General features: G+C 53.6%; 1 protein-coding gene across 2 annotated transcripts in view; it reads right to left on the bottom strand.

Annotated features, from left to right (window-relative positions):
- The window catches only part of CACNG4 (calcium voltage-gated channel auxiliary subunit gamma 4), a 69203-nt gene extending 55883 nt beyond the window's left edge, over nucleotides 1–13320 (bottom strand). Inside the window, exons 1-3 of one of the 2 annotated variants that reach the window (XM_028836693.2) lie at nucleotides 12894–13320; nucleotides 11332–11455; nucleotides 11066–11225 (exon numbers count right to left, since the gene is read on the bottom strand). In XM_028836693.2, the coding sequence (XP_028692526.1) occupies nucleotides 11066–11225; nucleotides 11332–11455; nucleotides 12894–13105 (496 nt within the window). In that variant the 5' untranslated portion in view covers nucleotides 13106–13320. The remainder of the gene's footprint in view (nucleotides 1–11065; nucleotides 11226–11331; nucleotides 11456–12893) is intronic. The other variant, XM_015120160.3, reaches the window with a different exon arrangement.
- Nucleotides 13321–27472: the final 14152 nt, after the last annotated feature.

Raw genomic sequence — 27472 nt, 5'->3', positions numbered from 1 at the left:
GTATTGCTAACAACCCCATTTTGCAGAGAAAGCAATTGAGGTTCAAAGGAGGTGCAATGACTAGCTTAAGGCCGCCCAGCTAGTAGGAGGCAGATGCTGGATTCAAACCCCCACTCACTCTGGGATCTGGGCCCTTTACCACCATGTCCTACCTCCTCTCCAAGATGCCAAGCAAAAGAGTTGCTGTTTATTTCAGTTCTACGGTAAGACAGATGTGTGGGGAGCCCTGTGTGTATTTCCCATCTGATTCTCCTGACAACCTTATGGGATAGGCCCCCTTAGAGCGTCCAAGAGGAGTCCCTGATGTCTAGGACGCGTTCTGGTGCCCTCTCCACATCGTGCCCTGTGTGGTGTCTTTCCTACTGCTGGTGCCCCAGGGTCACCAGAACCAGACAGTAAGTACCTTGGGGGCTTTCTGTGCCCACTACGCCCAGCCTGAAGCCAGGCACTCAGCAGGTGCCCCACAAACACTTGAGGACGACAGAGTTTTAAGTAGTTCCACTCTCCAAGGCAGCCCCTGGCCCTGCAGGTGCATGTGGTAGCTCTCAGAAAAACACAAGAGAGAGGTGAGGTCTGGTTCTGCACCCAGCTCTGCTCCCCACCCCATGGTGCCTGGGCCGCCCTCAGGGCTCTCCATGCCCAATCTCATGTAACCATGCTGATCATCTGATGAGATGGGAGAGGGGGGTCTGTCATTATATCCCCATTTTACAGATGAGAAAATAACAGGCCCAGAGAAGCTAAGGAATCTGCCCAAGGTCACAGAGCTAACACAGGGCAGAGCAGGATTCAAATGCAGGTCTCATGGATCCCCTGCCCACACCCCCCTGTCCTACGGACCATCACACGGACTTAGTTCAGATGTCACCTTCGACTCCCTTCTGCACACGAAGCTCCGGGAAAGTCAAGTGGGTGGGGTGGGGCTGGATCCACAGGCTTCGGGTACCAGGAACAAGCCTGACTTTATCAGAGGGATGTGGTCTCACCGGAACATACCGAGCTGGGGAATGATGTGATCTGGTTGATATTTTTACAAGCTCTTTCTGGCTGTGTGTGGAGAGCAGGGAGAGTGACCAGTCAGGACTCTGCAGCGGGCATCCAGGCGAGAGATGACAGAGCTGGGAGTGCTGTGAGATGGAGAGAGGTGGAGGGAAGGAAGACAGTGGGCATGTGCCGGAGGTGGAGCCCACAGGCCTGGGGAGGGTGCGAGGAGCCCTGAGGGATGCAGCAGGAGAGGGACTTCTGTCTCTGCTAGACACAGAGCAGGCTCTTGGCAGCATTGCTGGATGGATGAACTGGTGACTGAGTGGGCCGGAGACGGAGGGGGCATTGCCGTCCAAGCAAGACCACACTGGTGGGCAGCACAGCCGATGCGTGAGGTTACCACCAGCAGGCTCCTCCTTGCCAAGGTGTCAGAGGGAAAAGAGGTCACAGCCAACAGTGTTTCCAAGAAAAGGAGCCTGAAGTCACTGTGTCCTGCGGGGTGCCTCTGTGGGAGTACGGCCACTGTGCTTCTCACAGCACTTTCACAAACATCCTCGGCTTGGATATTCCCAGAACCCTGGGGGTGGGGCGGGGCAGGGAGGACTCAGGGATAGTGAGAAGATGAAGGCAGGGATGAGGGACGATAGGGAGGAGAAAGGAGGAATGGAAGATGCAGGGAGGGAGGGAGGAGGAAGAAAGAATAAAGAGAGGAAGGAGGGAGGGAGGATGGGGAGGACAGAGAAAAGCTGGAAGGAAGGAAGTTAGAGGGAGGAGGGTGGAAGTTAGAGAGAGGGTTGGAGGTGGGAAGGATGGAGGGATGGAAAGAAGTTGGAGGGAGGGGAGGATGGAGGGAGGAGGGAGGGAAAGATAACAGGAGGAAAGAGGAAAGACAGAGGGAGGAGGGAGGGGAGGATGACAGGAGGAAAGAGGAAAGACAGGGAGGAGGGAGGGGAGGACAACAGGAGGAAAGAGGAAAGAGAGGGAGAAGGGAGGGGAGGATGACAGGAGGAAAGAGGAAAGACAGAGGGAGGAGGGAGGGGAGGATGACAGGAGGAAAGAGGAAAGACAGGGAGGAGGGAGGGGAGGACAACGGGAGGAAAGAGGAAAGACAGAGGGAGGAGGGCGGGGAGGACAGGTTTTATTTGCCAGTTTGACAGCCGAGCAAACTGAGCCTCTAGGAGGTTGAGTGACAAGCCAAAGACTGTCCAGATGGTGAGTGGCGGAGTCAGGACCAGGCCACAGGTCCCTGACTCCAATCCTGATGGTTTTCACTCCGGTCCCTTGTCCTCCTCTCCCCTGGCCCTCGCCCTGAGACACTGGGAGCTCACAGCTGCAGCCTTGTGCCTGGTACGGCAGGGTTCTCGGCAGGTGTCGGTCCGTAAGTGACAGGGGGATGCGCGGGTCGGCCACAGCCCCCACGAGTGCTCTCTCTGCTCCTGAGTATCAGTCTGGGCACTCAGTTCCCACCCCTGAGGCTACTGGAAGTTCCCCAGTTCCTCTCTGCCTCCTTGGGGCCAGGGTAGGGCGCTTGGCAAAGTCCCTGTGCCAGAAAATGTGATGTTGGGAACACACACTTGGGTGGCTGCCATCCCCAGCCCGGGCACAGCCTGGGTGCTAGGCCCTCTTTCAGCTCCCAACTGAGAGCCTCAGTCTCTGATTTTGCAGTTCACAGGAGCCATTCAGAGCCGCCCTGCCTCTGAGAGGTGAGGAATTAACACCGTGGCCTCCAATGGGGCGGCTCAGCTTCTTCCATTCCTGGGCCCTGCAGGCTGGTAGACTGACCTGGGGCAGCTTACAAGATTTGGGCAACTTATGTCTTCTGGGAAAAATTCCAAGGTTCAGGAAACATGGAAATAGAATGAAAGCGATGATATATTTTGAATATCTATAGGGTGCCAGGCATGAGAAGGGGCATTTTCCATGTTTATTTTTTTCATATAACTTCACGACAACCCCAGGGTTGATTCTATGATGCTCCTAACTTAACAATGAAGGAACTGGAGTTCAGAGAGGTTAGGCAATTTGTCTGAAGACACACAGCTGACAAGTGGGAGTCTGGACTCAAACGCGGGGCCATGTGGCTTCAGTGTTGGCCGTCTGATGCTGCTGCTGCCATGTGGACTCATGGTAGGGAGGAGAGGGGGAGCTGGAATGAAGATCCAGCCCCTTTCTCTGTCCCTGGGTCCAGGAGGTGACAGATGCTAGTGGCAGGTGAGCCAGGGAGACTGATGATTTTTACTCATTTGGTTTTTCCCAGGCTCTGTCTGGAGCTGGGCTTAAGGCAAGCAGCTGCCCTCTGCCTTTCCACATTCCCTTTCAGAAATGGGGTGATGGCGGTGGAAGGAGGAAAGGCAATTAAACAGCATTTCCCAATGCCTCCGCCTCTGCGAGCTTGCCATGGTAGCAGGCAGGCCGGGTTGGATGTGGTGACAGTGGAGAGCTTGCTCTGGGTCTACAGTCCTCAGAGGCAGGGTATGGCATTGGGGTGGGATGGAGGGAGGGCGTGGAGGTGCAACAGCAGTTCCAGTTAAAGTCCAAAGCCCTTACAAGCCCACGCACCACGAAGCCATCTGATGCAGCGGCTTCCATGTGAACTAAGCGGGGAGGAAAGGGCCTAACTCAAGCCCAGCTCCAGACAGAGCCCGGGAAAAGCCTGCAGAGAGCCTGGCCTGTGGGGGTGGAAGTGTCTGCTTTGTAAAGGCCGTGGTGCTTCACCAGAAGGGTCCTCTGTGCAGGTTGGGAGTTGGCAGCTCAGTCATTGTCTCCACCTCATCGACTCACACCCAGGAGCCTCAAAGAATGCAGACACTAGGGACCATTCTGATTCCACCCAGAAGTGTCCTAATGAGCACTCCACGCAAGGGAGGGGCATCCATAGGTATGTGCTGGGCACCTTTCCATTCACTGCCTCATCATCCCATTTTCCAAACGTCAACAAGAACTCGGAGAGGTCACCTAACCTGCCCAAAGCTACACAGCTGCCTGGAAACTGGGGTTTTGAACTCTAGAGGTCCAACCCCAAAGCCTGGCCTCTTTCCCCTACCCCAGGCTGCCTTTTCAACAGAGTCCATTTTAATAGAATATCCCTCAAATAAAGGGCATCATTTCTTCTAGGCCTCCGTATCAGGAAGAGCTGGGCTTCTATTATGAAATATTCCCCTTTTATTGTATGCCCCCGTGAACACACCTCTGGCCATGCTCCTTTCTTTGTCCTGGCCCCCAGGAAGCTCAGCGACAAAGCTGTGGCCTGCCTTGGCCCCCAGCTGGCCTCTGCAGTCGGTACTGTGGACACTAGCTGGACGCAGCCATCATCTCTCATTTTACTACTTGATTTTTCTATCCACCCCAGTCCCTCATCTCTTTATCTATCTTGTCCCTTTCTTTCTTTTATGGTTGAAGGAGGAAGAAGTAAACAAAAAGTAAAATCATGGGATGTCATTGTTACAGCTTTGAAAAGTTTTTCATTGGAAGAGGTTAATACTAGAAAAAAAGTCCTTCATCTGGTACCATGTCCTGCCTCGCAGTTCAGAAAAGAGAGTCTCGTAGCATTTCCCGGAGTATCACGGAGATGCAGAACAAGAATTGGGGGATGGGACATTGGGGGCAGATCCAGGCAGGTCCTCCCTGGCCCCTCCCTGGGGCTTAGAACCAGTTTGCTTCCTTTTTGAAGCTGTTTCCCAGGACAGCAAGCCCATGCACCCGCTGGAGACAGTATCCCTGTTGAAGGGAGGCTGCCATGGAGGGCAGCGCCGCTTCTCTGAGTGTGGGTGCAGGTTAACCACAATGGAGGCCTAAGGCACAGAGAACACGGGAGGGAGTTTCCATCGGTGTTCTGCACCTATTGCTGCCCCATGCTATGGTGGCTGTGTGTTGCCCAGCCTTTGCCCAGGTACGCACCCAAGGAGAGGTTATGCTGGGACAGAGCCCCAGCCAGGGGGCCCCACAGTCCCTTTCTGCTCCTGAGCCACGCGACCTTGCATAAGTCATTCTGCCTCACCTGTCTTGAACTTCCCTGGTTTGCACAGCGTAAGAACTGGGCAGCATTAGTGGTTCTCAGCCCCAGGATGGACGCCTTCTGGGCATTGTGGGCAGGGTAAGCATTACTATTAATAAAGGACTGGGATTGGTCCCTAAAGCAGACACCAGGTCATCCCATTGATAGGATCGCTTCCCCCACTTGTGTTTCATGTGCTTTCTCTCTCTCTTTTTTTTTAGACGGAGTCTTGCTCTATTGCCCAGGCTGGGGTGTAGTGGTGAGCTCTCAGCTCAGTGTAACCTCCGCCTCCCAGGTTCAAGCAATTCTCCTGTCTCAGGACTAGCTGGGACTACAGGTGCATGCCACCATGCTGGCTAACTTTTATATTTTTAGTGAAGTTGGGGTTTCACCATATTGGTCAGGGTGGTCTTGAACTCCTGACCTCAGGTGATCCACTAGCCTTGGCCTCCCAACCAAAGTACTGGGATTATAGGCGTGAGCCACTGTGCCTGGCCTCTTTTTTTTTTTTTTTTTTTTTTTTTTTTTTTTTGAGACAGAGTCTCGCTCTGTCACACAGGCTGGAGAGCAGTGGTGGGATCTCAGCTCACTGCAACCTCTGCCTCCCACGTTCAAGCGATTCTCCTGCCTCAGCCTCCCGAGTAGCTAGAATTACAGGCATGCACCACCATGCCCGGCTAATTTTTGTATTTTTAGTAGAGATGGGGTTTCACCATGTTAGCCAGGCTGGTCTCCATCTCCTGACCTCAGGTGATCCGCCCACGTTGGGCTCTCAAAGTGCTGGGATTACAGGCATGAGTCACCGCGCCCAGCCCCACGTGCTTTCTCAAGTGAAGTGAAGTGACTGGAATTCCAGCTACCAGGAATCATGCCTGCTCCCTCTGCCCTCTGTCCCTGCAACCCTAAACGATGCTTCCCCTAGACTCAAGAGGTTCTCCACGGGGGCAATTTTGTCCTCCAGGGACATATGCAAAGTCTGAGCCCATTTTTGGTTGTCACAGCTGGAGAAGGAGCGGCACTACTGGTTCCAGTGCGGGGAGGCCAGGGATGCCGCTAAACACCTACAGCACATAGGACAGCTCCTGTGATAGAGAATGATCCCGCCCCAGTGTCAGCAGTGCTACAGGTGAGACACCCTGCCCTGCTCCGAGGGGCAGCTGATGCTGAACCCACAACCCTCGGTGCTCCTGAGTTACGCTCTGTGGAAGGGCTTTCTTTCCCACAACTGCTCCTTCTTCCATCTTTCCCTACTTGGCCATGGTGCTGCCTCCTGGCCGGCTGCTGTGGCCCCAAATCTGGGAGCTCACCCTTCATTCCTCATCCCTTTCTCTGGGCCATCCCTCCACTTCTCCCATCTCTGCTGCTACCATGTAGCCCCAGGTCTTCAGTCCGCCACAATGTCCAGATGGGTCTCCCGGTAGCCTCCCCTGCCTGCTGGTATCTCCATCTCCAAATGCAGTCAGAAGTCTGCTAAAAACATAAACCAGATCACTGCACTTCCTTGCCCCAAGTTCTGCAATAACACTGATCTCATATGAAATAAAGCAGGCTTCTGACCCTGACCTCCAAGCCTCCCCCAACCCAACCCCTGACCTCTTCCTTGCTCCCTCTCCTCTGTCCACACCAGGTTCCCTCCTGCTCGGGGCCTCGCCTTGCCCTTTCTTCTTCCTAGAAGGTTCTCCCTCCAGGTCCTTTTTGTGGTTCAGGTTTTGGCTTAAATGTGACAGCTTCCTGTCTCCTTGACCAGCCAACAGCAGCCCCCGCCAGCCGCTCCTCACACGCCCCCTGCTCTGTTTTCACCATAACATAAATCAGTACCTAGAAGTGCCAACGGCCTCACACGTAGGAATATCAATTCCAGGACAGCAGGGACCTGTCCGTCCTGTCTGTGGCTGTGACCCTGAGCCCTGCATGTCTGATACAGACCAGGAGTTCAGTGAGCCTGTGCTGAAAGAATGAATGAGGGGACAGCCGCACACCCAGCAGGTGGGTGACTTGTAGCCTGTGTGTGTGTCTCAGCAGCAAAAGGGTCAAGAGTCACTGAACTAAGTAGCCTCCAAGGCTCTTCTGGCTGGAAACTCCTCCGGCAAGGACTCTCCATGAGGCCACACCAACCCACCTTCAAAGTGGAAGCTACGGGCAGAGGCTCTCTGGGGTTTGTGTGACAGAGAATGAGAGGTGGGAGGAGTGTTCCAGAACAACCAGGCCCCATTTTCAGATGAGGAGACAGAGGCCCACCAGGCCCCCTTCCCCGCACATTGCTGCTCCAGTTTGGCTGTAGCTTCCTCGCCTCCGACGCTCAGGGTCTGGTGACCCGAGGCCCCTTCCTACTCGGCACTTCTGTCACTATGTCCTGGAAATCCCCAGAGTCTGGGCTGCTGGTGGAGACTGACACAGGGGATTTATTTTAAAGATCTGCTGATTTTCCTACTGAGACATTTTGAAGGTCCTCTTCCTGAATGATTGGAGAGTAAGCACCAGCTGTGAAGCAGAGACAGGGCGAGCACATGTTTGTGATGGATACATGTCTGTGTGCCCCCAAAATTCATATGATGAAGACCTAATCCTCTGTGTGAACAATGGTATTTGGAGACAGGGCCTCTGGGAAGTGATGAGGTTTAGATGAGGTTGTGAGGGTCAGGATCAGATCAATGCCCTCGTAAGAAAGGACCAAACAGCTGGTACCCTCTCTCTCCATTTTAATAGAGCATTTTAATAGAATGATCTGGCCCCAATGTCAGCAGTGCTGAGGTTAAGAAACCCTGCCCTGGTGCGAGGGGCAGCGGATGCTAAACCCATAACCCTTGGTGCTCCTGAGTTATGCCCTGTGGAACTTGCATGAAGAAGCCGGCCATCTGCAAGCCAGGAAAAAGGACCTCACCAGGAACTAAGTCCAGTGACACCTTAATCTTCTCCACAATTCTGGAGACTTCCCAGCCTCCAGAACTGTGAGAAGTTCACATCTGTGGTCCAAACCATCCAGTCTATCATATTTTATGATGTCAGCCCAAGCCGACTCCAACAACCCCCTTACCTGCCCCTTCCCAAATCTGCATGGTTCCAATAAAGGATTTCCCCTGACTAGCGGACAGAAGAGCTCCTATGTTCTACCTTGGCCATGATCTGGGGAGTGAGATGCAATACTCAGGAGCTGGGCACGACGTCTTAAGCCTCATTTTCTACAACTATAAAAGGCAGATAATTAATATTTACCTTGAGGTGTTGCTGGAAATTACATGCACGAATGTGAGTCCTGCATGAAGGTCTTCCGTAGTGATGGCTGTGATGATTAGCACCCAAGGGCAAAGGGGGTCCAGGATGAGGATTCTAGCTGGTGGCACTTGGCGCATCAGGGAAGGAGTACCTGCTCTGACACTGTCATTCACCCGGGCCTGACTGGACAGGCTGCCTCTGGGTTATTTCAAGAGAAAATGAAAGCAAACACAGATAAGAAAAGTTTCAAGCCCAGCGCCAGGCCTGGAGTGGGTGGAGAAAGGCTATTATTTGATGAAACCTCTCTGAACGGTCCTATGTAGGGAGTGTGGTTTAAGACAGAGCCATGCAGCTGACCCACCAGGAAGGAGTTTCAGGAAACTCTTTGGAAAGAGTGAGCCTCCCACCTGTGGGCACCTGGGGGGGACTCGGGGCAGCTGGGGCCCCTTGGGAGACATCCATGGCTGTCTTCTCACTCCCCTCTGCAGGGTGCAGGGCTAATGCTTCCTCTTCCTCAGTGCGCCATGGTGGGAAGAAAGGTTGGGTACACTGGTGTGCAGGATGCTGCCTAGGTGAGGCAGGTGAACATGACTAGGGCAAAGAACTCCTTCACTCTCAGGTTCCAGAACCTTCTCCATAACTTCCCCCACGAGTGCCCAGCACAGAGCTGGCACTAAACAGGCACAGGGGCCAGGCCTAGCATCAAGGCTGCTATATTAAGGCCCTGGCAGAGCTGTGGGAATGCTGAAGGCAGCTTCCTCCATCGGGTTGGGGGAGGGGCATGGCTGAGGCACCAATACCCTTCTCTTTGGGTGGAGAGCTTTCCTGATGGCAGCACGGGGACTGGGTGGCTCTAGTGAGTTCTCTAGAGTTGGTGTGGGTGGCAGGGCCTTGGCATGTGGCACAAGCTGCTGCCCTCTGGGTCCAGTCTCCTCTTCCCTTCTATATCTACATGGACTCTTTTGCCCCTGGCATGAGTACATGCTCTGTGACGTTTGCTTACATTCTATACCCACTGAATTCCAAAATGCATGAGATTGAACAAATGTTGGCTGGTGATGCCTTAGATAAACCTTGAAAAAAGGTTTACTACCCTTTTCCTATGTCCTCAGACTTGGCTGGGTGTCACCAAAGATATAAAGAATGAGATGAGTATCTCAGAAGGCAGGGAGATGACTGACTGGCAACTAGTCTAGCACACAGTGGAAGGAGAGAAAAAAGAGAAAGAGATAGAGACAGTGACACAAAGAGACTGAGAAACAGATCGGGAGAGAGACATAGACAAAGACTGAAAGAGAAAGAGGAAAAGGGAGGAGAGAAAAGGAGAGAAGAAGGGAAGGGAGGAGGAGGGAAGGGGAGGGGAGGAGAGGAAGAGGAGGAGGAGGGAAGGGGAGGGGAGGAGAAGAGGGAGAGGAGGGAAAGGAGGAGGGGAGGGGAGAAGGGGAGAAGAGAGGAGAGGAGGAGAAAAAAGGAGAAGGGAAAAGAAGGGAAGGGAAGAGAAAATAAGGGAAAAGGTGTGTTATGCAATTTATGTATCCATTGTGCATCCTCACTTCTAATGCCTTCATGCTGCCGCCAGCCCAACCTCAGAGCTGGGCTCCACTGGGTAGTCAAGTACTTGGTTCTATTTTTAATGGCAACCCAGAAGCTGTTTGGGAAAAGGCAGGATGATCTGGTGAGAAGAGCTTTGTAGTGAGACAAAGGCTCCAATCTGGCCTGGCTGCCTCCTACCTGGGCGCCTCTGGGCAAGTCCCTGAACCTCTCTGCACCTCCCTTGCTCATCTGCAGATGGGGGTGAAGACAGCGCGCTCCCAGGGATGTCATGGGCAGACCACGCGGTAATGTGCACAAGGCTCTGCACACTTGAGTATTTTGACACTTCCCAGCAGAGGGGCGGGTAGAAGGGAGAGACTTTGATTTGAGGGGTAGAAAGAGGCTAAGACAAGGTCAGCCCTGGTGAAGCTGGGAGCAGCAGACTTTTGCACGCAGCCTTGCCAGAATGCATGGATGCCTTAAGTACACAAAGGGCTGGGCTTTCCGGCCCAGCAACATCATTTATAAGACACGAACATGAAACTGAATCTGTTGTTTGCCAGTTGCCAGCAAACCCTTCAGAGTTCTGCCTTTACGCTCAGAGTCTTATCAGCTGCCTGCTGCAGTATTTCTTTAGTTTCAGCCCAGAGGTTTGATTTTTTCACTTTCTTCTGTTCATTTTGCTTTAGAGGTAATGCTTTGGGATACTTTTCTAGAGAACAGGCGGAAACAATGCATTTTAAACATGAAAGCCAACATGGAGGTAACCCTCCCTCCATGTCCCCAGAAAGTGGCCTAGGGTTAAGGTGCTGTCCAGGCCTCAGCTCTGGCTACTTGCTGGCAGGTGGAGGCATCGTAGGAGGTGAGGTGTCAGGTGGTTGAGAGCTGTTGGTCTAGGGATGTGCTTTTTATGAGATAGGCTGGCAGTTCCCACCCAGGTTGAGGGACTGTCACAATGATTCTAGTCAAGGAATCTTGAACCCACTCTCCCAACCCTGGATCCCACAAACATGTTCTGGCCCTCAGAACTGCTGAGCATTGGGGAATAACACAGGCAGCCCAGTTCTTTCGGTGAGGTCCCCCAGATGGCTCCCTCTGCTAGTGAAGCCAGCTGCCCAGATCAACTTGGGGCTCTCTTGACGAACACCGAAGTGCAAACGGCTCGAGGCAGCTGGCAAGATGCTAAGTGCAGCATTAATCCTAATTAGGATGAGGAATTAATAAAGGAAGCCAGGCTTGCTGGCATGGAGGACTTAGTTTCAGAATTTCCACTGGGAAACTGGAAGGCCCTGGGTCCACGCATACCTTCGGGTCGTGCCAGTGGCATGACTTATGACTTACTGTGCCAGGTAGATGGCACCCGATGGAACTTGCTTGTGAGGTGGAATATGGGGCACTGCAGCCTCTGCTCTGTATCCAACTCAGGTGCTGTAGCAGGTAGTGACGTGGGTACATTCTCCAGAGGAGAGGAGTAGGTGTTCGTGATCTGAGCAATTGCACACTAAAAATGATGTTTTTCAAAAGAAAAGAGGAGGGTGTGATCGTGAGCCCACTGGCTCTTTTGTGTGGCTGTGCTTCTCGAACTACTGATTGAACACTTCTGTTACCTGCAGACGCCACTCAGCCCTGGTATTAGGCTCCAAATTGCAAAGGGCAAAGCAGCCTCTTTCGGGAGTGGGGGTGGGAGACAGAGGTGGGCAGGATCCCCGATGAGATGAGAACAAGCACGGTCTGGAGGGGAAAGGGGGCCAAGTTGACTTCACTAAGCAGATCCAGCTTCACAAAGCCTCTTTTCAGATGACTTCAAACGCGGCCAGAAAAGGGCTCCTTGCCAACCTCCACCAAGAAACAACCGCAGCTGAACTCTGTGCAGGGGCTGAACTGCAGTAAGGAAGGCTAGGTGTGTGGGAGAACTTCCCGAACTGAGGGGCGGAGTTAACTCGGGGAAAGGTTACGGAAAAAGAAAGAGGGAATTCTGTCCAAGGGTTTTTGAAAAATCAAAGGAAAGCCTCCACCAACTCTCTCCACCCAGTCTCAGATCTGAGCGCCGCGCTTAAGCAGCAAACCTGTGCCCAACCTGGCCGGGACCAGGCGGCCCCTCCCCAGCCACCTGTTAGTTCAAGTTCCGCAGCCGGGCAGAGGAAGGGCGCCCAGAAGGCGCGGAAGCCGAGCGCATTTTGGCGTTGGAGGCATCCAGGCCCCTCCCCAGTAGGGAGCTGTCCCCAGGGTCTCAGGGCCGAAATCCTGGCTCCTAGAGGCATTCCAACCTCATGACACCTACTACTCAGCCTCCAGTTGCATCTGGGGGTCGCAGCGCCCAGCTCGGACCAGACGACCACGCCCCTCCCAGTCTGTTCCCGGTCCGCAGATCGGCCCTGCACACCCTAGTTTCCTACTGAGGTCTCCGCAGCCTCCCTGCTGAGGGGCCGCGACCGAGGTCGCTGTCTCCATTGGGGGAGACTCAGTGTCGCTCCCCTCACCACTCCAACGCGCAGCGAGGAGCGGGCTGGTGGCTCTGTGGGAGACGAGGCGGGCGTCGGGCTGGGGCTACCCAGCTACCCTAGATCTGCTCGGAACCCAGCCCCTACCCCGACCCCGACAGCGCCCCCGCCCCTACTTCTGCCCCCAGCCCTCGGCCCGAGCCTGTAAAGAGAGCCCAGCGGCCCCCACGCGCCCCGCCCCCGGCCGGCCCCGCCCCAGGATGGCCAGTTCCCATGGCAATGGCACAGACACCGGTTGCCAAGCAACCCCTCCCCCCCAACCGCTCCCCCCAACCCCAGCCTCCTCCCGCCCCCTCGCCAGCCTCCACCTCCCCCGGGGGTGCCGGCGCGGCCCCTGGGGATCGCTCGGGTCCCGGGCTACGCGCGCGCGCGTGAGTTTCGGTGTGTTTCATTGTGTCTGTGGGCAAGGGGGTGTGCGCGTGGAGAGTTTGTGGGATCGGTGTGCTGGGGAGGTCCCCAACCGAGAGGGACCCGAGCTGATGCACAGCTGGCCGCGAGGGGACCCGCCCGCCCGCTCCGGCTCCTTTGTGTCTCGCGTGGAGCCAGCGCCGCGCCCACCCCCTCCCCGGCCCGCGCCCCGGGCAGTGTGTGCGCGTGTGTGTGTGTGTGTGCGCGCGCGCGCATGTGTGTGTATGTGTGTGGCGGCGAAGGGTCGGGGCCGGCCGTACCTTCGATGCAGCACACCCGCCACAGCCCAGAGTGGGTGAGGTCGCCGCGGGCGCGGCGGGGCGGGGGCCCGTCGTCCATGGTCAGGTTGGTGCCGTTGCAGATGTGCGCGCTGGAGTAGAGCCAGTAGTCGGTGCCGATGGCGATGGCCATGAGCGAGAAGGCGGCGAAGGCTCCGGCCGTGGTCAGCAGCATCTGCAGCCCGCGGTCGCATCGCACCATGGTGGGCGCCTCATAGTCCGCCGCCCGCCGGCCCGGCCCGCCGCGCCCGCCCGCCCTCCTCCCTCCGCGCGCCGCTCCGGGGGCGCCGGGGTTGGGGGGCCGAGGGCCGGGGGGCGGCGCCGCGCTGCGCTCTCCGACTCCGCGCCCCGGGCGTGCCTGCGCTCCGGCAGCGCTGGGGCTCAAACTCCGAGGCTCGGCGGCGAGTGCGGGCTGCTCGGGCCGCCGGGCGGGCTGGCGGCGGCGGCCGGGGGCTCCTCCCTCTCCTCTCGCCCTCCCCCCTCGGCCAGCGCCTCCGCCCCGCGCCCTCCGCGCCTCCCCCGCCGCCGCCGCCGCCGCCGCCGCCGCGCTCCGGGCCCGCGCCCGGTTCCTCTCGGCGCCGCCCCTCGCTCCTCGGCCCCCGCCCGGCTGTGCGCTCCTCTGCGCTCCCCTCTCTCCCCAGCCCAGATTTTCTTCCCCTCGCCTCCCCTCCCCTCCCCGCGCCCGCGCGCGCTCTCTCTTCCTCTCGCAGGGTTCATTCACATTATTGGAGTGAAGGAAGCCGAGGAAAGGCTTCCCCAGGAGGACCGAAGGGAAAGCGCGTCTCCAGCCACCTCTCTTACCATCCCAGGACATCCGGCCTCCCCTCCGACGGCCCTGCGGATTCTTTAATTTGTGGAGGAGGGCGTGGGTGGGTGTGTCCCTCCTTTCCCCTCTGTGCCTGTTCACCTGGTGATGAAGGTGAGTGTGGGAGTGCGTGTTCAGGTCAGAATTCCTGAAACCCCAGATGTGGGTCACAGCTGCCAGACCCTGCAAGCCACGCCAGGCCCGGGCCAGGCCCCACCCCAACCCAGGTGGCTCCTGCTCCTCCAGATCCCCTTGCAGGACCTGGAAGGACCCAGACTTGGGGTTGAGGGAGAAGGGCGATGCCAGCGAGAGGTCCTTTGGGGAGAACACAGGGTCCCTGCTTTCTAGAGTGGTGGCAAGGCTGAGATTGAAGATGGGGCGCTCCTCCATGCTCACATTTTTGAGGGTCTATTACTACTGGAGTCCAGGAACACTCCAGTTGTGTTAGATTCCAACACTCCACCCGCCAGCCTTTTCCCTCTCTCTCCCAGCCGCTTCGCAATACCTTTATTTCGTTTTGCCTTTTGCTCTACTCGAGCTTAACTGGCTTTCCCTCACCTGGCCTTTATTGCCAGCCTCTGCCCCCCGAGCCCTGCTGGCTTCACTTAATTGTCTTTGCTGCTGGCCATGATCCCAACCTGGACACCCTCCCTTCTCCAGGGAGCCGGTGCTGGCTCCTCCTTCCAGACCCAGCTCCAAAGCCCTCCCTCCAGGAGGTTCTCAGGGCCCAGCATCAGGAGGTGCAGCGCCCTTTGACCTTACATGTCCAGGTGGTCCTGTTGTTGGCATCCCTGGCTGCATTGGACCCCAGGATATGGAAAAAGGTATAGGGAGTCTGCTATTCTTGCAAGATGAAGCTTAACTTTCTTTGTGGCACCTTCCCTGGTCCCCACTCCCCGTGTTAAAATCACTGTTCTCTGTCCCACGAGATTGTGAGCCTTTCCTATGACTAGCACACATACTAGCATAAATGTTTGCTGAGTGAGAGGTGTTTCTTGCCACTTGGACAATTATAGTCTAATTGGGAGGAATAGATCATATACATAAAGGGGAAAAACCAACATCACGAGGTGACAGAGCCTGAGGACCAGACTGGCTGCGCCAGTAATTGTTTATTGGCCCCCTCTGCCCCTTGGGGTGTCTATTCTGCTTTCCAAGTCACGAAGGACAAGTCTCATCACCTCTAATTTACTTTAACTCACCTGCTACCGGGTCTGGGGTTTTGCACACAGCAGGTGCCCGACGTATGTCTAAGTGGACCAGAAGGTGTGAGATGGGTTTGCTGTGACCCAGAACAGGGCTACCCACCTCCAACCCTAACAGCCACTAGGATTAAGTCTTGGTTCTGTTCTCAGAAACTCCAGGAAAATGAATCCCGTTCTTCTCTCCTTCTCCTCCCCCTCCTCCTCCTTCCCCTCCTCCTCCTCCTCCTCCTCCTCTTCCTCCTTCTCTTCTTCTTCTCCTTTCTTCTTCTTTTTCTAACAAATCATTGTTTCAAATTAAATCATAAATGGAAGCCCAATTAAACAAACCAGGTCTCCCATCAATTAGCCCTATAGGTAAGGGCTGGCATGGCTCTGGCTGAATAAGGGGCTCAGGGCACTGCAGTCCCCAAAGCACCTCTCTAGACCCATTCCACAAAGCATGGTGTGAAAACCCATTTCCTGAGCCAGCCACTGGGTTACTCAGGAACATCCCCCTCCACCCTGTCCCACTTGCAGCCTTCGTCGGGGACTTTGGGAGAAACGAATGTATGTTGCATGAACCTGCTCTTCAGGGGTGGAGAGCAGCAGCTTCCCCCATTCACCTATGAGATGGCAGAGATGACACTTAGGTGGAGGGGCCCTCCTCCAAGCAAGCAGTCCTCATGTTCATCCCATGGGAGACAAAACCGAAATCTTCCTTCATCAGAACCTTGGTAGACCAGCTCTCACTCCTCCACTTACAGAAAAGTGTGCGGGAGAGTTGAGAATGCACTGGACCAGAAGCCAAGACAGTCACCTTCGCATGCTGGCTCTGCAACTAACTAGCAAGGTGATCTGGACAAGCCGAAGACACCTGGGAAAACGATACCTCTCTAAGAGTGCAACTTTCTGAGTTGTTTCAAGGGTTGGTGGGGCATGGTGGCTCACGCCTGTAATCCCAGCACTTTGGGAGGCCAAGGCAGGGGGATCACTTGAAGTCAGGGGTTCCAGACCAGCCTGGCCAACATGATGAAACCCCATCTCTACCAAAAAAAAAAAAAAAAAATTAGCTGGTCATGGTGGTGAGCACCTGTAATCCCAGCTACTTGGGAGGCTGAGGCAGGAGATTCGCTTGAACTCGGGAGGCGGAGGTTTCAGTGAGTCAAGGTCATGCCACTGCACTCCAGCCTAGGTAATAGAGTGAGACTCCATCTCAAAAAAAAAAAAAAAAAAAGAGTTGTTTCAAGGGTCAAAAAAGCCACCTTGGGCCGGGTGTGGTGGCTCACAGTTGTGATCCCAGCGCTTTGGGAGGCTGAGGCGGGCAGATCACAAGGTCAGGAGATCGAGACCATTGTGGCCAACATGGTGAAACCCTGTCTGTACTAAAAATACAAAAATTAGCTGGGCTTGGTGGCAGGCGCCTGTATTCCCAGCCATTCCGGAGGCTGAGGCAGAAGAATCACTTGAACCCAGGAGGTTGAGGTTGCAGTGAGCTGAGATCACGCCACTGTACTCCAGCCTGGCGACAAAGCGAGACTCTGTCTCAAAAAAAAAAAAAAGCCACTTTGCATGTCGTGTACACTTAGCTGCCATTTGTGGACTGGGCAGTAAATTCTGACTTTTCTGCCTTTTATTTTGGAGACAGTGAGCCCAACACTGTCTAGGAGGCATATATTACATCCACTTTTAAAAAAATTTTCTTTTTCTTTTTTTTTTGAGATGGAGTCTTGCTCTGTCACCCAGGCTGGAGTGCAGCGGCACAATTTTGGCTTACTGCAACAGCACAATTTTGGCTCACTGCAACCTGTACCTCCTGGGTTCAAGCAATACTCCTGCCTCAGCGTCCTTAGTAGCCAGGACCACAGATGTGTGCCACCATGCCAGGCTAACCTTTGTATTTTTAGTAGAGACGAGGTTTCGCCATGCTGGACTCCTGGCCTCAAATGATCCACCCACCTCAGGCTCCTGAAGTGCTGGGATTAGAGGTGTGAGCCACCTACATGCACTGTTAATTCTCACTCTCACCCCCTGACGACACCAGGGGAATCTGAGGTGCAGAGCTTGAGTAACTTGCCCCAGGTTTCACACCTGGAGGGTGGTGGGGTCAGATCCTAGCTCAAATCTCCGTGACTTCAAGGCCAGAGTTTTTCCAAGGACGCTAAGCAGCCTCTTTGCCATTGTTAAGTACTGCTGGGCTGTGTCATTATTATTACCTGTTAATTGGGGGGGGGACCCCAACGGGAGCTCCACAGTTTGCCTTTCTGTTTGTGGACACCCACTGGCAGCTGCGCTTGGTCCTGCGGTTATGAGGGTGTAGACTGTGGAGTCGCATAAGGACTTGACCGCCGGCACAGGGAGCTGGAGCAAACCCAAGACTGACTGAGACCATTCATCATGCCTGGGTGAGCACAATTTAAATCTGGAAATTTCTGCTCAGCCAGATTAGAGAACTCTAAATGACAGTATTTAACTGCTGCCTGAGGACCCTGGAGTTTCTCCCATGTGACACTTCCAGAATTGAGGGAGGGATGTGCTCTTCTCTTGCCTAGGAGGAGGTCCTGGACTGGTCTTGTGGGGAGACTGGACACTTGGCATCCTCTCCCGCTATGAACTGCCCCCCAACCCCCGCCGTATAAATGTTACTGCTGGGGGTGTGAACAAGTAAACATGTATTATTACCTCCCTTGCCAGCTGAGAAGGTGGCAATATTTGCCAGTCCCTTGGACCAGTCTCCCAAACCATCTTTTTCCACACGTGGTGGTGTCTTTCCTTCTTACTGAATCATTTAGGTAATTACCTCAATTCTTCACTTTACTTTGGCTATGAAGACAGAGCCTTAATGAGCCCAGAGCCCTGAAGAATCCCAGCTCCGTGGTGAGGCAGCCAGGCGGCGGCCATGGGAGGGGAAGACGGTATTAGGGTGCTCACGTTGCGTAACCTGCACGTCCAAGCGGCCAAGCCAGCTGCATCTGCAGCCCGGACGAGAAGACGGGAGAGGCCCTCCACCAACCAGGGGAACGCAGTCACTTTCTGCAGCAACTCCCAAAGCCTTTAGGTAAAGCTTTGTTTTCTCCCTTTGTCCTCCAGAAATAATGACCTTTGTGTGTCAACTTTTGTAGTATCTCATTTCTGAACCCAAAGCAGATGGTTCTGGTGATTTCAGAAGGCTTAGTGAGGGGATTTGAGGAACCTGGGTGAGATCTCAGGTGAACTGACACAAAGCATGGTTTCTAGTTTCTATAGCCAAGGCTTGGGGATGAGGCTCAGAAGATTCTGGGGCTTGGCTCTGTGTGGAGGGTTATCTGCAATCCATGCAGCCTGCTCAGCCTTCAAGAAGAATGCCTGGAGATCCAGGTCCTGACAGCCTCCCCTGCATCAGATGATGCACGCTGCAAGGATGACTTTCTTTCTTTCTTTTTTTTTTTTGCTTCAGTATTTCAGTAGGCTCCTTTGAGGATGAGAAAATGCTCCATGGCTTTATGTATTCAAGTTTATTCCATTTCATTTGCTTATCACAGATACCCCATTCAAGGTGATGGAAGCCAGATATACAGCATTTATTTTTCCAGCTCAGCTGTGATAAAACGGTGGCACACTCACCATCTCCATGCCAGGCCAGGACTTAGAAGTGCAGAGAGAAAGGAAATAGCATTTTGTGAGTGTCCTCTGGGTGCCAGTCATTGAGTCCCTCATTTCAGTTATCCATCACAACAACCATATAAAGAGGACACTTTTATCCCCGTTGTGTAAGTGGTGAACTTACAGCTAAACAGAGAGCAAGTCACTGAGCCAGGATTTGAACCCAGCTCTGCCTGGAGCACAGCTGGGCTCCATCTGCTACTACACTGCACCCCAGTCCCCGAAGGGCACAGCGGCCACTTTGTCCACTTCTCCTTCCTCCCTTCCTCTGCCTCACATATTTATCCAGATGAAATCAATTTCAAATGATGATCAAAGTCACATGAGGGGCCGGGCGTGGTGGCTCACACCTGTAATCCCAGCACTTTGGGAGGCCGAGGTGGGTGGATCACTTGAGGTCAGGAGTTCAAGACCAGCTTGGCCAACATGGTAAAATCCTGTATCTACTAAAAATACAAAAAAGTTAACTGGGCATGGTTGGGTGGCAGGGAGGGGGGCTCCTGTAATCCCAGCTACTCAGGAGGCTGAGGCAGGAGAATCACTTGAACCCAGGAGGTGGAGGTTGCAGTGAGCTGAGATCACACCACTGCACTCCAGCCTGGGCAACAGAGCGAGACTCCATCTAAAAATAATAAAAATAACAAAATTCACATGAGGGTGGAGAGGTTAGGAGACAGCTGTGCTTTTTAAGCTATGGCGGTGGGTCTGGAGTTTGGGGTTTGGAGAAGGCTCCCCATTTCCTGGGCAGGTAGGAGTGAGCTGGGTTTATGGCAGGCAGGTTCTAGAAGCCACCAGCCTTGGGAGCCCACCCTTCTCTTCCTCCCTCCTGGCTCTTACCCCCAGCACCTGTCCTGATGCTAGCCAGAGTGGAGGGCGGAGGGCCAGCCCCTGGCCCAGGTACCCAGTGGCCCCTCTGAGGTGCCTCTGGTCTCTGGCTGCTACCCTCTCCTGGGCATTTTCCATTTACTGTGATGGCAGGAAAATCCAGTATCCTTAAACAGCAAACAACACAGTGAACTGTGAGTGAAGTCCGTGTGGGCTTATCCAGACCTGTGTGTTTGCAAACCAGATCCCAGTATGGACTGTGCCCTGCAGGCAGTCTCCCTTGCTAGAATCTGTTCTGGAACCAGCCCGGTTGATGAGCATGTTGATATTAACAGCCTGGCTTGGCCAAAGCTTCCGGCGCAGCACGCTTTAGTGTCGGCTGGTTATTCTGAGAACATTCTTTTCAAAACACTCTACAGGACAAACAGACCGAGAGGTTCCTTTGTCCACAGCTGGCCTCTGAAACTGAGCTGACTCTCAAAGGGTTGAGAAGAACCCCAAGGAGGAGATCGTCTGCACTCAGAGGCTGAAACGTTTGAAAACAGGTGCGGGAGGGGGCGGGGAGGATGGTCAGTGACAGCACATTCTTCAGCAAACATGTGTCATTTGTGCTTTCACCAAAGCAGAGCTTTTAATTCCTAAAATATAACAGCCTGGTGCAGGGGCTGGAAGAAGAGGGCGCGTTTTATGGGCAACTCTGCTAAATGCTTGGTTGCTGAATGAAAGGTTTGGTTCCGCGGAGGTCCAGGTACCTTCGCCTTCAGAACCACACCTTCCTTTTCATCTCCAGCCTCCCTGGGCTCTCAACTGACTGCTGGGGGCTGGGGGGTGGGTTGCTCTTGGCCCTCCTGTAGCTATGCTTGCTACTGGGTGGGAGGGCTTGCTTTATACTGCAGACATCTTTCTGGATTGTTGCTATCAATTGACTACTTGCCCTCTGCCTCCTATGTCCGTGATTCCTGCTTGTCACAGAAGAACTGCTGGGTCTTTATTGCTTTTCTCTCCAAGGCCTTTTGATGAGGCAGAAAGGAAAGGTCATCAGATTCAGGCTGACCTGGGTTTCCACTTCTGCTTTGTCATTTGCAGCTGTGTGGCCTAGGACTAGTGGCTGAACCTCTCTGGGCCCCAGTAAGATGGAAAACCAAACATGGGCCTCATCGGGTTGGTTATCGTGCAGATTCAATAAGCCCAGGGAAAACATTAACACAAAATGCTAATAGCTGATGCTTACTGAGCTCTTTGTGTGTACCGCACTCTATTTGATGTGCTTGGCCATACATTAACTTATTTGATTTTTTCCAAAATTCTTAGAGATCGATACTGTTATCAACCTCATTTTACCGAAGAGGTAACGAAGGCATGGACAAGGTAAATTGCTTGCCAAGCATTGCCCGATTTTAAGCCTCTGCAGTCTGTATACAGAACCTGTGCTTATAATTTTGATTTAAATACTTACTAAATGAACAGTAACTTTTATTATCTTGCTCGTTAATACTCCCTGACAACTAAGTTGTCCTCAACTGCCAACAACCACTGCTTATCCTCAACTGCTTATCCTTAACTGCCAACAGTCACTGATGTCACTGGACTCAAGCACCCTTTGTAATACAGACCTATTAATTTATCTATTCCAGAAATATTGTTATTGTTCCTCCCCCCCCTTTAGCAGAGCCCTCCCTATTGGTTCATATTGTCCCCTGGGAACCTATGTGGGTCTTCTTGGGGATGAAGACATTATTGAAATCATTGCTGGCTGGGCGCTGTGGCTCATGCCTGTAATCCCAACACTTTGGGAGGCCGAGGCAGTTGGATCACCTGAGGTCAGGAGTTTGAGACCAGCCTGGCCAACACAGTGAAACCCCGTCTCTACTAAAAATACAAAAAAAAAAAAAAAAATAGCCTAGTGTGATGGCAGGCGCCTGTAATCTCAGCTAGTTGGGTGGCTGAGGCATGAGAGTCACTTGAACCTGGGAGGTGGAGGTTGCAGTGAGCTGAGATTGTGCCATTGCACTCCAGCGTGGGCAACAAGAGTGAAACTCCATCTCAAAAAAAAAAAGAAAAGAAAAGAAATCATTGCTGTCAGTTGCAAAAACTCTCTTTAAATTCCTTTCTTGTCCAGGAAGTGGCGGCAATGTGTGATATAGGAAAAAGGCTGTGGCAAGCAACTCAACTCTTCCAGGCCCACTCATCCCAGCAATCCACTGGCAGAGTGGCACCTGCTTTGGTAGAGCTGCTATGAGATTTGAAGAAGACATTGGTGCCCAGCTGACCCAGGCAAGATAGTCTGGCATCAGCAGATGTCACCAGGAGATGCACATAATACAAAATAAGAAATCATATTTACTAATGAATGAGCAATGCTCCTGGGGTCCTGGGGGCCTCTTCAAGTGGTCTGCAGGATCACTGGAGTGTCTGCCCAGAAGCACTTGCTCCCTGCATGACTGCGGTGGGCCTCAGGGCTTCCCCATGCCACCCTAGCCCACCCAGGGCGGTGCCAAGCAGAATAAGTTTTCAAACACTCGTATCTGGTTCTGTTCTCGGCTGAATCTGATAACAGACCATTTCCAGATAAACAGGATGGTAGACACATTGACTTCCTAGAGGAGATTTCTTTCTTTTCTTTTTTTTTTTGAGACAGTCTCACTGTGGCCCAGGCTGGAGTGCAGTGGCACCATCTCGGCTCACTGCAAGCTCTGCCTCCTGGGTTCACGCCATTCTCCTGCCTCAGCCTCCCGAGTAGCTGGGACTACAGGCGCCCATCACCACGCCCGTCTAATTTTTTGTATTTTTAGTACAGACGGGGTTTCACCATGTTAGCCAGGATGGTCTTGATCTCCTGACCTCAGGTGATCCACCCGCCTCGGCCTCCCAAAGTGCTGGGATCACAGGCTTGAGCTACCGCGCCCAGCCCTAGAGGAGATATTTTAAATGCTCTAGATCCTTTAAAAATTCAAGGAGAGATTTTTTTTTTTTAATTTTTTTTTTTTGAGACGGAGTCTCATTCTGTCACCCAGGCAATTGCGCAATCTCTGCTCACTTCAACCTCCGCCTCCCAAGTTCAAGCGATTCTCCTGCCTCTGCCTCCCAAGTAGCTGGGATTCCAGGCGTGCACCACCACGCCCAGTTAATTTTTGAATTTTTAGTAGAGACAGGGTTTCACCATGTTGGACAGGCTAGTCTTGAACTCCCGACCTCAGGTGATCTGCCCGCCTCAGCCTCCCAAAGTGCTGGGATTACAGGTGTGAGCCATCGCGCCCGGCCTCCTCTAGAGAGGTATTCTTTGACTGGTGCTGTATCTGTTGGGAGTGTCATCACCTGGGGGGTGGTAAGGCCCATGACTCAATTACCCTTTTGCAGCCTTGGTACCCAGAGGTAAGGACTGAATTGCTCTCTTGCAGCCTTGGTACCCAGAGGTGAGACCTTGAGGCTGTTCTGCAGGTAAGGGAGGTAACAGTTCCAAAGTACCGGTTCTGTGCGTGGATGGAAGCAGCTGCCTGGCCGGCTGCCTTGCTGGAGTGTGCTGCATACTCAACACCAGCAGTCTCTTGTCCCGGAAGATGGGTTCGTGATGGAAGATGATTAACAGCAGCTTGACTTTGTTGAACAGTTACATGTGCTGGGCACCTTAGGACAAGAAAAATGTTTTTATCCCCCATTTTAGAGATGGTGCAACTGAGGCTTTGGGAGGGCAAGTAACTGATTCCAGGTCACAGCAAGTAAGTAAAAGAGCAAGGACTCCAGTCTAGGACTGCCTGTGTCCAGGGGACATAGTCTTCCCATAGCTCAATAGTTTTCAACCCTGGATGCCCGTGACCACGACGTGGGAGATCTTAGAAATATATGCCCCACTCTCAGGTATTCTGACAGTGCTGGAGTGGGGCTGGGCTTTGATATTTTCTGAAGCTCCCTAGTGATTGCTAATGGGCAGCCCAGGCAAGATCAAGGGCACGAAGTCATGATGCCTTTGGACCCAAGATCTCCTGGAAATTGTTTGATTTTCACCAGAATTCATCTTTGGCAGATACAGCCTGGCTCAGACGCTGTGGTAACTATCAAGGACTGCTGGGCTGGGGGTTCCTGGATTCACTTGGGGGGCTATACCACAGGTGAGTACAGAAGACAGCAGTTAAGCTGGTGTGACCTGGGAGATTCCACAAGGTTCTTATTGCTACCTCCGGCTCTGCTGCTCAGCCAACTCCCTCTGCCCCGGTATGGGTCACACTGTCCCCAAAGGTGGGAAATGCCCAGCAGGGAGAACGAGGGAGGCCTCTGGCTCTGCCTTTAGAAGGATTCCTAGGAGGGGAGAGCTTGAGATGCAGGGGCCAAGCCAGCACCCTCTCCTTTACCAACTTGCCCCACTGGGAATTGTCACTGAAGAAGACTCTTAGAAGCTGCGAGGAGAACTGGTCTCCGCCCAGGTGGTTTACCTGGGGAGCTGGGGAGCTTTGGTATCAGACCAGAAGACTTGAAGGGTGAGAGTGAGAGAGAGGCTGGTGGGGGTGCCTGTGAGGTCCTGTATCCTGGCTGCTCTCTTAGGATGCTCCAGCCCCATCCCTGGGAGCATCGCAGAGCCAGGACCGGAGGCTGCCAGCCTGTGGCTCCTCCTCCCTCTTCCTCGGCCAATTCCCAGCAAACCACCCGCTGTACTTGCCAACGGAGCCAGATGCTGCTTTGGGGAAAATACCTTCTGGAGTTTGTTGTCTGAGCCCTCCCAGCTGACACCCACGGTGGAGAAGACGTGTCAGGATAAATGGAAAATCTCTTCATAAATATTTGAAAAAAAAGGCAAAAAGGAAAAGAAAAAAGAATAACCCTCAACTCCCAGCATTTGGGAGCATCTTCGTGATTGTGGTACCAGATGGAGGAGGCAGGTCATTAGCGTTCATCAATTTGTAGTGGGATCCCAGCAAGAGGACCTTTCCGCGGCTGCAGCTACGAGCCCCGTGCTCGGCTCCTGGGGCTGCAGGCACCAAGGGGCGCCTTGGCTTGCTCTGTGTGCCCAGGGGAGGGGACAGGTCGGCTGGAGCCTCTGATGGGAGCCGTGGGGCAAGCACAGATGCCCAGCTGGCTGGCGGGGGAGGGTGACCTGCCCTTTATCCATAATGCATAATTGTGTCTTTAAACCCAGCTGCCTCGGGACTTGATTACAATTGGAGCTCAGGAGCAAGTAGCTTTTAGGGGAGCCCCTGGGACACTAGTGAAGAGGCCCCGGGGGGTTGAGGTGCTAAGTGGATAGTGCTGGTGCCCACACAATGTGGGGAGAGCAGCACACCCCAGCAGGAAGGCCCAGGGGATGGGGACCTGCCTCCCCGAGAGGGGCTCGGCTGGAGAGACAGGACACTTTCACGCTGAGGCAGCAAAGTCAGGAGTCTCAAGGCCCCTGTGGAAAAGGGCCCTTCTCAGGTCTGGTCATCAAAGAAACTCAGCACCCAGGGAGAGCACTTGGCCTTGCTCATGACAGCCCCAGTTCCTGCCATGTGCGTCCCTGTGTGTCCCTGGAGCTGGAGCTGCTGCTCTCAGTCCCAGGAGAGCCTGGCCTTTGGGCTCCTCAGACACTTTTCAGCTTGTCCCCATGCACTGTCACTTGCCTTCCTCCAGGGTCTGGTCCCTGCCTGTCTTGGCTCAGGACAGACAGACTCTTCATACTGGAGGGGAGGATGGTCAGCCAGGCAGGGCCTGGGATGGGGCAGGATCTCTAGGAGACAAAACTCTGCGGTAAACCTTCGTAGGTAGGGAGAAGTCGGGTTCCTAAGACTAAGTGTTGGTGCCTGTGGTCAGCTTGGAAAGGCAGACATGTTCTGAGGACTTCGAAGGGTGCCATGTACCCCTCGAAGGTCCTCTCTGCCTTGGGCCTTTCTGCCTGGATTGTGGGGCACACAGACAAACCTCCCACTTTTTAGCAGTGGACCCCCTGTAGTTTCCAGAGGGGGTGGCCCTCAGTGCAGGGTGGCAGTGTGGAGAGGAGGCTGCCTGTGACTTAAGATGTGTGTGGCAGGATGGGAGGTCACAGCAAGCTTGACCAAGATGTTTAGAGCAGCATTTGTTGACCTGCCTCCTGCTCCATGCTGGAAACGTACATCGCTTCTGAAAGGAGGTAGACTGGCCAGGCAGGATGCCTGAGAGGGGTGCAGGCCTGGAGGTCGCGCTGTGCCGCCCGGCTCAGGGATGGTATTTACTTATCTGTCTCTGCCTTGGCGGGAAGAGGCACAAGAATGGCTTCAACCTGGAGGCTGGATTGCTGTTCACCTTTGGAATGTTAAATCCGCTTTTAACTATGACTCAACTTCTCTCCAGTTTATTCACCGTGAGTCACCTACCTGACATGCTGTGTTATGGACACATCCCTGAATGACCAACTTAGAGAAACTGGCGGTGAATACAAACAGCTCCCACAGAAGGCTGGTTGAAAGCCAGAGCTTTACTCTCTGACCCGGCGTTTGCACTACACTTGGTTCTCCCATCAACCAGAAATCGCCGGGTACTCATTCGTTTCTCAGTTGGTGGATGAAGTGGGTTGAATTGTGATCCCCAAAAAGTATGCCTGAGTCCTAATGCCCAAAGCCTGCAAATGTGGCCTTATTTGGAAAAAGCGTTTTGCAGATGTAACCAAGTTAAGGATCTTGAGATGAGATCATCCTGAATTAGGGTAGGCCCTACGTCCAATGACAATTGTCCTTAGGAGAGAAGGGGAGAAGATGCACAGAGGAGAAAGCAGAGATTGGAGCAAGGCGCCAACAAGCCCAGGAGCACCGCAGACTGCCAGCAGCCCCCAAAACGAGGGAGAGTCGCGGAACGGGTTTTCCCTAGAGCTTCCTCAAGGAACCAATCCTATCTGCACCTGGATTTCAGCCTTCTGACTTCCAGAACTGTGAGAAAATATGTTTCTCTCTTTTTAAAGCCACCTAGTAATTTGTTACTGCAACCCTAAGAAATGAATACAGTGGATATCCGAAGGCCTTCGGGTGCCAGGCACTGTGAGTGCTACTCAGAATGGAGCAGTGGGCTGGGCACTGTGGCTCATGTCTGTAGTCCCAGCACTTTTGGTGACCAAGGTGAAAGGATGGCTTGAGCCCAGGAGTTCAGGGCTGCAGTGAGCTGAGATTGTACCACTGCACTCCAGCCTGGGTGATGGAGCAAGACCCTGTCTCAAAAAAAAAAAAAAAAAAAAAAAAATTGCGGCAGTGAACTGTGCAGGTGTGACCCCAGCCCTCATGGAACCTCCCATTCAGAGTGGGAGACAGACTCAAAAGGGGAACTGCATAAAGAGGAATTGCATGACGAGGGTTCTGAGCAGGAGGCAGGTGCCATGGAGCCCATTTCCTCCTTCCAAACCTACTCCTTCTCCAGCTTCTCCATCTCAGTACAGCACCGCCATTGGCCTGTGGCTCAGGCCACAAACCACAGCCAACCCACCACCAGATTCTGCCAGTGTTATGTCCAAGATGCATTTCTACCCTGTCCACTGCTCCCTGTCTTGTGCCGCCTCCTGGCCAGGCCACCTGCTTCTCTCCTCTGGGTGCCTGGAAAGCCCTCCTCCAGTGACGCTGTCCTCCTCCTTCACAATTGCCACCTACATTCCCTCAATGTGTTCTCTCCTTGGCAGCCAGAGGATCTGTGCAAATGTCAATTACTTCATTTGTCTGCTGAAAACCATGTCAGAGCGTCTTCCCGTGCACTGAGGGTCAAATATGAATGCCCACACCTGGCCTGCCCTGTGTGATCTTGTCCTTATGTATAGCTCCACCTTGAGCTCAGGTTCCCCTTTCCCTGAGAGGCTGCTGCACTGGCCGCTGTCCCTCCCTCCAACCTACCACGCTCCTTTCCAGCTCAGAGCAGCCACAGCATGGCTTGCTCTCTCTCTAGAGAATTCTTCTTTCTCTCAGGTCTCAATTCTTGCTTTCAAGTTCAATCAAGTTCAGTCTCAAGTTCAATCTCAACTGAAACATCCCCTTCTCAGAGAGGTTGTTCCAGACCAGTAGTCTGGATGGCGTGCTCCTTTCTTCATAGCTCTCATCCCCATAATCAGCCTCAGGGTTTGCGTGTCAGTGTGTTTAAGCTGGTCTTTCCCATACCTGGCAAACTCCGGGAGGGACCTAGGTCTGTTTTGT

The sequence above is a fragment of the Macaca mulatta genome, chromosome 16, assembly GCF_049350105.2.
Source record: "Macaca mulatta isolate MMU2019108-1 chromosome 16, T2T-MMU8v2.0, whole genome shotgun sequence".
Lineage (NCBI taxonomy): Eukaryota > Metazoa > Chordata > Mammalia > Primates > Cercopithecidae > Macaca > Macaca mulatta.
Note: the sequence above shows the minus strand (reverse complement) of the source record. Positions and strands in the feature narration are given on the sequence as shown.